At 41.2% G+C, this 10,565-nt stretch overlaps 1 protein-coding gene across 2 annotated transcripts; it reads right to left on the reverse strand.

Moving 5' to 3' along the window:
• Positions 1–202: 202 nt before the first annotated feature.
• Positions 203–8,670, reverse strand: LOC114642342 (zinc finger protein 501-like). 2 transcript variants are annotated; one of them, XM_051927031.1, is made up of 3 exons: positions 8,600–8,670; positions 4,365–4,786; positions 203–2,550 (listed from the first exon to the last, which is right to left on the reverse strand). In XM_051927031.1, exons 2-3 carry the CDS (start codon positions 4,720–4,722, stop codon positions 1,766–1,768), a joined length of 1,143 nt encoding a protein of 380 aa, XP_051782991.1. In that variant the 5' UTR covers positions 4,723–4,786; positions 8,600–8,670; the 3' UTR covers positions 203–1,765. The 2 variants fall into 2 exon arrangements, with proteins under 2 accessions (XP_051782991.1, XP_028647129.2); XM_028791296.2 differs by lacking the exon at positions 8,600–8,670 and having other exon boundaries at positions 4,365–5,430.
• Between the last annotated feature and the right edge of the window lie 1,895 nt (positions 8,671–10,565).

The following is a 10,565-nucleotide window of genomic DNA, read 5'->3' on the forward strand; positions in this document are numbered from 1 at the left end:
GCACTCCAAGCACAGGTCACCCCACCTCATCAACCGGAGCACAAGTAAGTGTGCATGTAGTAACCCTCCACTAGATTCAGAAAGAACAAATGGAGTATTAGAACTACTGAGGAGAACATTGCACCATGTGTAGTATGAGTAACAGTTTTTAGAAGAACCTTGCAGAGTACAGATACCGTGAAATGCAAAGGTTTGGGCCCCCTTTCTTAAAATGTCCGTTACATTTACATCATTTAGCAGACGCTCTTATCCAGAGCGACTTACAACAGTATTTGTTAGTTTTTCGCATACCCCTTGGGGTCAGAGCGCAGGGTCAGCCATTGTACAGCGCCCCTGGAGCAATTACAGGTTAAGGGCCTTGCTCAAGGGCCCAGCAGAGTAGGATCTCTTTTGGCAGTGACGGGGATTCGAACCGGCAACCTTCGGGATACCAGCGCAGATCCTTAGCCTCAGAGCCACCACTCCGCCGTTACGGGTTATAACGGGTTATTTGTGAAAGTGTTTATTTGATATTTGGCCATCAGCCTTCACACGTTATACAGTTCATGCCTACATTTTATCATTTATTACTAAAACATGAAAAACATTTCCGTTTTAACGATGGGTTTACATAGATTGTTGTAGACACAAAACACACATCAAATTATTTCCCCTTACAATTCTGGGTAGCTCACTCCCAGATAATCGATCAACGCAGGAACTGGGAGAACTTCTTGCCTGTTCTGAGGTGGTGGGGGAGATGGTATAGCAGGCTGCTTGCTGCTTGGGCTTAGACACATTTAGAAGACAAAAGACGCTGACGGAGAGGTGCGAAGGGATTTAAGGTGGGCCAGATTTACGAGTTTTTTCGCAGGCTATGGTAATTCTAGTGTTAATTGTGGAAAACACTTTAAGCAAACTTTGGAAAGGAAATAAATGAACTGGTCCTTCTCAGAATTTGCAGGCAGTCCTACAATTCCCAGGTCCTTTTGGTTAGTCAACTTGAAAGTACCAATCTCTCTGTAGAGTGCTCCAAGTTTATCAACATGGTGAGTAGCAGCAAAGTGTACCTCTTTTTTTGACTTGGGATTGATCTGAGTTAATGCTGGACATGTTGGCTCACAGTTCCATGAAGTGAGCTTACATATAGCTGACAAGAGCATTTGTATATTCCATAAGGAGATCTTTAATCATCTCCTAGCAGCTGGAGCCCAACACTCTGGTGTCTGCTTGAGATTCTGGCGATTTTTGTTTCAGTGAGTCAAAGGCTTCTGAACAATTTCTGTGGGAAGACTGGGACATTTTTCAAAACAGAGAGGCAAGTGAGATTTTGTTCAATAATTTAAATAAGTAGTTTTCGTATTATTATTTCTGGGCGTAAAAAGAAACACCACCTTTAGTATACCCAATAACAATTCGGTACTGAACAATTTAGCTAAACAAGATTCCTGAACTTCAGAATGTTTTAGATTCTAGGGGTGACATGCCTAGACAAAAAGTTTGAGAACCCCTGGTATATATCTTATCGAACTAAGCCCACCACATAAAAGATACTCAAAGACTTGATCAGTTAGGGGGCAAATTTTGACTTCTTCTCTTTCTAATTTCCCCACTAATGTACTGTTCAGGGCATCTAGAGGTGGTAATCAGTGTGAAAGCTTTTGTGGCCCAGAAAGACTGCTGGTTTGTGAGAATCGTTTACAAATTCAGAACGGCAATATGGGTTCATTTCTCCAAATGTTCATGGTGGGCTTACTATCAAGACAGGAGTGAGCTTCACTCTTTATTAAATGACAGTTCCGTTGTGCTTCTCTCCCATGTGAAGACTAGCGTGCCTTTGGAGAGTACTCCTGCGACAGAAGCGTTTACCACATTCCAAACAGCAAAATGGCTTCTCTCCAGTGTGAATTCTTGTGTGTTTTTGAAGAGTACTCTTGTCACAGAAATTTTTGCCGCATTCATTACAGCAATACGGCTTCTCCCCTGTGTGAATTCTCTTGTGGTTCTGAAAATGGACCAATTGTGAAAACTGCTTGCCACAGTCATTACAGGAATACGGCTTCTCTCCAGTGTGAATTCTTGTGTGTTTTTGAAGAGTACTCTTGTCACAGAAATTTTTGCCGCATTCATTACAGCAATATGGCTTCTCCCCTGTGTGAATTCTCTTGTGGCTCTGAAAATGGCCCAATTGTGAAAACTGCTTGCCACAGTCATTACAGGAATACGGCTTCTCTCCGGTGTGAATTCTAGTGTGGATCCGAAGAGCACTCCCGTACCAGAATTTTTTCCCACATTCGTTACAGCAATACGTCTTCTCTCCTGTGTGAGTTCTTTTATGGCTATGAAAAGGGCTCCTGTGACAGAATTGTTTGTCACATTCCGAACAGCAGTATGGCTTCTCTCCTGTGTGAATTCTAGCGTGGCTCTGAAGCGTACTCTTGTCACCGAATGTTTTGCCACATTCATGGCACCAATATGGCTTTTCTCCCGTGTGAATTCTTTTATGTCTCTGAAGAAGACTCCTGCGAGAGAATTGTTTGCCACACTCTGAACAGCAGTGACATTTGTTTCCTGTGTAAAGATTCAAAGAAAAAAATACAAGCTTTATTTTCAATCCCCGACCTTCTATACACTTTAAGCAATAACATTAAATAAATGCTGGTTGCAATAAGCAACAACCTTTGATACATGTAAGCCATTGTAACACTTATTGCACATGGAAAGGCACTCGATTAGATCATTTTACCTTGAAAATTACAATCACTCACCACATGAGCACAATCACTGGAGTTGAAACAGTGTGTGACAGACAACTGACAGGACTATTGCTCACATTTTATTAACCACTGTAATGAATTGCATTGATATTTTGTCATCTAACTCTTCAAATATTACTAAAATGTATTATGTTCTTATTTTATTTGATTAGCAGAGGTAAAAAGTGATGATCCTCGGTTATCAAGACATTGAAGAGAGTTTGATTTATAAAACAGAGCATCATAACAAGCACATGAAATTTACCTTTAATGATCAGAATGTGACCTGACCTTTCCCCACACTTCACACTAAAGCCACTGGACTCTAAAATATAAATTCAAATGGCTTCTTTAAATCACCAAAGCTAGATATATATATATATATATATATATATATATATATATATATATATATATAGAGATAGAGAGAGAGAGAGAGAGAGAGAGAGAGAGAGAGAGAGAGAGAGAGAGAGAGAGAGAGAGAGAGAGAGAGAGAGAGAGAGAGAGAGAATATATCTATACACACACACACACATATACATCTATACTAATAAAAGGCAAAGCCCTTACTGACTCACTCATCACTAACTCTCCAACTTCCCGTATAGGTAGAAGGCTGACATTTGGCAGGCTCATTCCTTACAGCTTACTTACAAAAGTTAAGCAGGTTGCATTTCGAAATTCTACACGTAACGGTCATAACGGTCGACAACGTCCGCCATGTTAAACTTTTTTATTTATGGCCCCATCTTCAAGAAATTTGGTAGGCGGCTTCCCTGCGCTAACCGAAACCGATGTACGTACTTATTTCGGTGGTATGACACCACTGTCGGCCACCATATTGAACTTTCCAACAGTCTTTGTTACTTAATGGGCCCATCTTCAAGAAATTTGGTACGCGGGTTCTCAACGATAACTGAATCCTACTTACGTACATATATACGTCCATAGCCTGCAGCTTGGTCCACATTCTGAATCTTCCAGGCACTCCTGAGCATAATATAATTTTGAAGGTTGGGGCCGAGAAACTTACAGCCACTGAAACTTTGTAATGGCACGAGACTTCAGGTCACATGCCTGCAAAAAACCTAATTGAGGCAACTATTTTTACTTGCGGTGGCTCAGGGGAGAGAGTTTTTATTCCTCACATCCCCGTTATACCCTCTGATCTCACATTTCAATTCAAACACCTCCAATTTCCAGTAAGGCTCTGCTTCGCAATGACAATTAATAAGTCTCAGGGACAGACCCTACAAAAGGTTGGCATTGATTTGAGTCAAGATTGCTTTTCACATGGCCAACTATACGTTGCATGCTCAAGAGTAAGCTCAGTGCACAGCTTGGTCATATTACAACCGGAGGGGCGAACTGACAACGTGGTATACAAAGAGATCCTTAACAAATAATTATTGGTACATTTTCCCTCAGTTTATTACTTAAAATTTTAAAGCAGTACTTCGCAGCTGCGAAGCGCGGGTATTTTGCTAGTATTAACATAAGCTAAATTCTCAATCCAACAACAGCAATTTCAGCACATTCTCAAGTTTTTCCTAAAATGCCCACAAGACACCCCACCTTAAGGCCCATTAACCAGACCCTAAAGCTTACACAGGTTTATTTTACACTTACTTTTCCCAGACTTATTTGTAGGTGGTGGTGGTGGTGGTGGCTTTTCCCGAGTTTTAACAAATGGAAGTTCCTCAGTCCTCTTTGTTTCACATTGTAAAGATTCAGACTTCAAATTGATTGAGGCTGGAGATGAAGAGTGTCTGCTCGGAGAAGAGCCCATCCCAGTCACTGCTCCATCATGAAGGTCATCTTCCTTGACACTGTCCACACATTTTGGTTTGTGTGTCTCAATACTGACAGACTTTTCTTCGGACTCGTCTTTAATGCCCCCTGACCCCAGTTCACTTTTCTCCTCTTTTGGGTGGACACACTCCCATTCACAGTCCTCCTCTTTAACGCACACAGTCATTTTGTCCATGATGTGTGTGTCAGCCTCACATCCATCTAAGAAATTACAACACACAGCAGCTTCTTCCGTTTCTCTGCGGAAAGAACGAGATTCAGCTTCATTAACATGGCATCATTTAGCTCTAAAGACATTTGAATTTCATTTTGTGACACCCTCGCAGTTAAGGTCAGTCGGTTTATAGCATGCTGACAGTAACTGATTGCTCCTCACATCAAATTATCAGATGCAGAACACATACGGAAGGAGAGTGAAGGTCCAACAGGCACAAACAAAGAGACCATCTTACACAGTTGCTGGCCAGAATAATCTACTGGGATTAAACATTCAGTGCTGTTGGGGGTCCCAGAATTGTGCTATCAGTTATGTTGAGAAATGTTTATACAAGTAGAGCCTCAGGATTGTGTTAAGAAACAGACATCTGTCAGGAAGGCGAATGAGGAACCTAACAATGTTGAATAGTTCAGCCTGCAACAGAAAAAGAAGAGCAAATGAATTAAGGGGTTTACCATCTTAGGTTGACAGGTGTAACTGGTGATGCCTGTCTTCCATTTGTGTCAGTAGGTTAGAAACCTTTCCCTGGTAAACCACTCGTAAAAACCCAGCAGACCCCCCTCCAAATTAGCTACTGACTTGATCATAGTATCAGATTTTATAAAAAATCTGGATTTGCTAGCTGTATTTGTTTGAATTGGTGCACATGCTTTGAATTTGATCAATTTGCTGTGGGTAGCCCCCCAAACAGAGGGGGTCAGACAAAGAGCATCCAATAATTGACCCTTATGAATATTCTAATTAAACCAAAGAAGACTTTGCATGGAAGAGGGATGCCGGACATTGTAGCAGTGTTCACCTAAGGCAGTGTTTCTCAAACCCTGTGGCTGCAGGTTTTTGTTCCAACCAGATTCCTAATCAGTGATAACACCTGATAACACTGATCTCATTTAACTAGATGTTTTTTTTTCTTTTATTCGACATTCAGAAAAGCATAGCAGCATGACTTTTACATTTATAAGACATTTATAAAATTTCTGCTTTTGCTATAGATTTAAATGCTTAACTTTCTTTTGTTGATTTCATTATACTTTGCCCTTTCTCTGTGCAGTTTTTCCCCCTTCATTGTATCTTAATAATGACAACTTAAAACAAGCAGATCAGACACCCAGGCAAACAACACACTGAATAATCAAAGGCTGCAACTACTTTAGCGTCAGACCCACTAATTAGTAAATAATGGATTAATTAAACAATTAGAATACCTAGAAAATTAGAATGAAAATCATGATGAAAATACTGTTAAAAAGAAAAAAAATACATTATTCCTATATAACTGCTTGGTACATTTTAATATTTTTTTTTTTAGCAAACTTAGTTTTCTAATTAATTTATTGTTCCCTAAACACAGAACTTGGGAAATATCAGTTCACTTAATTAGCCCAGGAGTTCAATTAAAAACAGAAGCTGGTTGGAACAAAAACCTGCAGCGACAAGGAGTTCCCAGGACCGACTTTGAGAACCCCTGACCTAAGGGCTCATTTATGCTTCACACTCAGAATGCGTATGAGACCGCATCATGGCCGCCACGCATTCTGAGCATTCATTTGATGTGTCCTCTGAGCAGGTCCTCAGAACTTAACGCAACACGTGCGCGAGTTGCAATCCCAGCAAAAAGTCGGGGGGGCGCAGTGTGCTAAAAGTTGGAATGTGATGTCAGAGTCTCTGTTTACTATCTATATGTGACAGAAAGCCATTTTGCTATTTGATAAATGGTTTGATGTGGTGAAGCAAAATGCCGACATACAGATGTATTCATGGTGCTTTTATATTAAAGCGTCGCATATTCCCGATTGTAATGACACGATATGTTTTAAAATTCTCACATACCGTCTTCTGTGCCGTCTTTTTTTTTTCTAGGGCCTCCTCTGCTCCTGACAGCAGCAAATCGCCAGCAATAGATCGCCAAACTGAGCACATTAAATGTATGTAATTCCAACTCTCTGAACATTTTGAATCCTTAAATTTATACTTGATATCACTTTCATGATGAAAAGCATTAAAGTATGTATATTACATTTTACAGATAAATCGGTAATTTCGTTTATGTAATGAATACTGTTAATAATTACACACATGGGGGTGACAGTGGTGGAGCGTTGGCGCTGGTGTCTTGCAGGGAGTCACGTCGCTGATATTCCCTGCCTGGAGTTTACATGTTTCCTGCTGGGTTTCCTCAGTGTGCTCCAGTTTCCTTCCAAAGATATGCAGATTTGGGAATTTGGTGCCACTAAAATGATGCCAGTGTATGCGTGTGCTTGTACTCACCTTGCGACGAGCTGAGGCCTCGTCCCCATTGCTTGCTGGAATGGACACCTCCCTGGATTTAATCAATAAACATCATTTTCAGAGATATTGCGGTAAGGTGTCATCGAAATTTAATGGGTGTTCTAGGCAATTCACAACACAGAGAAGCCGAACATGTTCTCACCGTGATAATATCTCGCACTGCTACCTGGCAGATTCCTCCATATTTACATAAAGTACGCGCAAAAGTATAGACACTTCAACGCTTGCGTAGCAGGAGCGTCCGCTGCAGCATGCGTCACGTGAAGTATAACTCCGGCCTAAGTGTGCCTGATAGTACAGCGGGGGAGACCCAGTCACCATATGGGATACCATGTGTAGCCGCCTCCATATGACCATCACAATCCAGTACAAAACCAGCACAACTGGAAGTCATTGGGATATGGAAAGAAAACCATAATAACTACACAGGACAGGAGTCCAACTATAGGCCATCAATAAGTATACACTCATTCATGTCCACGACCACACCAACCAAGTTAGATTTGCCCGTCCAGTAAACCTGTGCACCTTTAGAAAGGGGGAGAGAAACAACAACAGTAAGACAAACAAGGCAACCGAACAGAGATCTTAACCAGGCAGAGGTTCAAATTTGGTCTGCTGAAGCTCTGAGGCAATAACACTGACCTCCAATCGTTATTAACTTCTCTTCTACTCATTAAGAAGAATTGCTGCTTTGAGCTTTAGCCCCAAAAGGTAAGATTCTGCCATATCTGATATATGCTAATGAAAAAAAAAAATAAAATCCATAATATTCCACCCAAGCAATATATTTAAATGCATGCTGATTAAATCGGATTAAGCATTTTATATGTTCAGTGTATGCACACATATTGATGATGATGATGGTGGTGGTGTTTAATCTTTTCCAGTCATTGACACTGCATGTATACGTCTACAGTCAAGTTAATGAAGGAGCGGCAGTGTGGCACTTCAGTTTTCTCTCGCCATTTGCATTCGTGCTCAGCTCGTCTCTTTCCACGGTCACAGACTCGAGCTCCTTCACTTCGCTTCTCTCGCTAACTACTTGGACTCGTAAAGCCGGACAGACTCCTCGCTACCCTTTTAACTCTTTTAATGGACACAAACACCGCGATCGTCTTTATGTTGGAAACCGCCGATGGAATGAAGAAGAGAAACAATATATTAAAGCGGTGTGTGTGTGTGTGTGTGTGTGTGTGTGTCTGCCTTCCTGAACTCGTCGATTTCAGAAGGACACGACTGACGGACGGAATGAGCAGTGGCGGCGAGATGTTTGGGCAATTTGAAGCTGAAACGAAACCCGAAAACTTCAAGTGAACCGCATTCGTCAATAAACAGCAAAGCCATGCGGGATACAAAAGGATTCACCCGAGCAAAGCTCGGCGATTTGGATGGACGAACATGGACTACTGCTCTTCGCCTCTGACTCAAGTCGCGTACTGTTACTCTGAGGGAAACGAATGAAAGCATACGCGTCCATAACGTGGCGTCCCCTTACCAAGGACTCTCGCTATTGGAATTCTTTTAAACCTTTTCGCCCTCCTACCTCCCTCGGCAGCAGCCTTTCTTCTCGTCCCCGACCGCCCACTACACAGCTCCACTCCAGGCAGCGTAGCTTTAGTTTCCGTCGCTTTATGATGACGTCACACGGTCACTTCCCACTAGCCCGTCTCCTAGACACTTCAGGTTATTTTACTTGAGACACGAGTAAGAAAAAAATCAACTCTATGAAACTGCTTGCAGTAACACCCCCCCTTAACTGTTAATTTTGTTATCACATCAATCCATATATAGAACATTTTCTTAAAAAAGCGAAAAGGATTATCATTTTTTGGTCATTCAATGTATTAAATGTTCTATATATGGATTGATGTGATTACAGGATGTCATTAGATAAGGTGGGCGATGGAGGATTCTTATAGCAGGCAGTGTCATAGAGTGTATCAAAATATATCTACCCAAAGTGTTTTGGTCTAAGGACTTATTTTTCGGATCCACACAGGTGATGAAGAGGGATTTGCACACTTTCCGGGGAATGCAGGACTCGTGGCGTCAGTCAGAATAATTGACGAGGATTCGGAGGACTCGACACAGCAGTTCAGGAGGGACGCGAGGAGGATTTACCGAATGGTAGACAAGAAGAACTTGATTAGAGCTAATCAGATTTATGCGCGTGTCCTCTGCAAATAAAATACTGTACATTAAAACCTGCTAATGTGACCGCCCGTGTAAGGTAACCGACTGGTCAAGGTGACCACTTTTCCTTGGTCCCTTCAGAAACAGAGTTTTATACGGCAAAATGTTTGTATAACGTGACCACCTCTCCTTGATCCCTAGGAAGAAAATCATCTTGGCTATAATGACCAGATAAAAAAATAATAATTTGGGAAAGCATAAAAATTTGGTCCCTTTATTCTCTGTAGGTGTAATAAATCAGCTTCTGGAAGGGATAGGTTTCCAGGAAACATCTGGAATAGCCCTAACTCCCCGCCTCTCTTCTTACAATACAAAACCATTCAGACAATTAACCATGGACACGTTTGTTGTAAAGAAGCACTAGTGTAAGTAAAATGTATATAGGCACGTGATGACAGTTTTTAATAATTATGAACATTAATTTCCTAGATCCTCATCATGATATGTAGGTACCTAGTGAACATTTCCCTTTTTTGGACTTCCCTGCTGCAAGCTTCCTAGAATGTGACACACCAGGATCGTATCTTTCCCGGACAGTGCCATCACAGGCTTCTGTGACCTGATTTGGACTTGTGCATTCTTTCTTTTTTAAATATTGTTTGAATGTTTTATTTTATTTCAAACAAAAATTTCCTGAAGAAGGGGCCTGAGTTGCCTCAAAAGCTTGCATATTGTAATCTTTTTAATTAGCCAATAAAAGGCGTCATTTTGCTTGACTTTTCACTAAAAAAAGAATTAAAATTTAAATATTTTTTCTTTGTTTGTTGCACCTAATATTTAATCCATCCATCCATTATCCAACCCGCTTTATAGCCTAACTCACATGGTCACGGGGGTCTGCTGCAGCCAATCCCAGCCAACACAGGGCGCAAGGCAGGAACAAACCCTGGGCAGGGCGCCAGACCACCACACACACACGGGACAATTTAGGATCGCTAATGCACCTAACCTGCATGTCTTTGGACTGTGGGAGGAAACCCACGCAGACAACACGCAAACTCCACGGAGAGAGGACCCGGGAAGCAAACCCAGACGGGTCTCCTTACTGCGAAGCAGCAGCGCTACCACTGCACCACCCCGCTAATATTTAATCTTTTTAATAATTGTTATTACTACCAGTCACATACATATTGAATTCATAATACATAAGATTTGTTCAATACGGTTTCTCGAAATTTTCCCTGTATAATGGAAAATTCCAATTTTTTCTTCAAAGTAAGTACTTTTATGTTTTTCCTTGTTGTAAGTAATAAATAATGTTTTCATGCTTCCCTTCGAATTTTTATTCCGTAGAGTCTTGATTTTTCCTTCCATAT

The sequence above is a fragment of the Erpetoichthys calabaricus genome, chromosome 1 (genome assembly GCF_900747795.2).
Source record: "Erpetoichthys calabaricus chromosome 1, fErpCal1.3, whole genome shotgun sequence".
In the NCBI taxonomy this organism is placed as follows: Eukaryota; Metazoa; Chordata; class Cladistia; order Polypteriformes; family Polypteridae; genus Erpetoichthys; species Erpetoichthys calabaricus.

What these genes read in the sequence shown, in the direction of transcription:
- LOC114642342 (XM_051927031.1), bottom strand. Translation starts at nt 4,722, where the DNA reads ATGGACAAAATGACTGTGTGCGTTAAAGAGGAGGACTGTGAATGGGAG. An exon ending in TACAAATAAGTCTGGGAAAA is followed by an intron (nt 2,551 to 4,364) that starts GTAAGTGTAAAA and finishes ATCTTTACACAG; the next exon opens with GAAACAAATGTCACTGCTGT.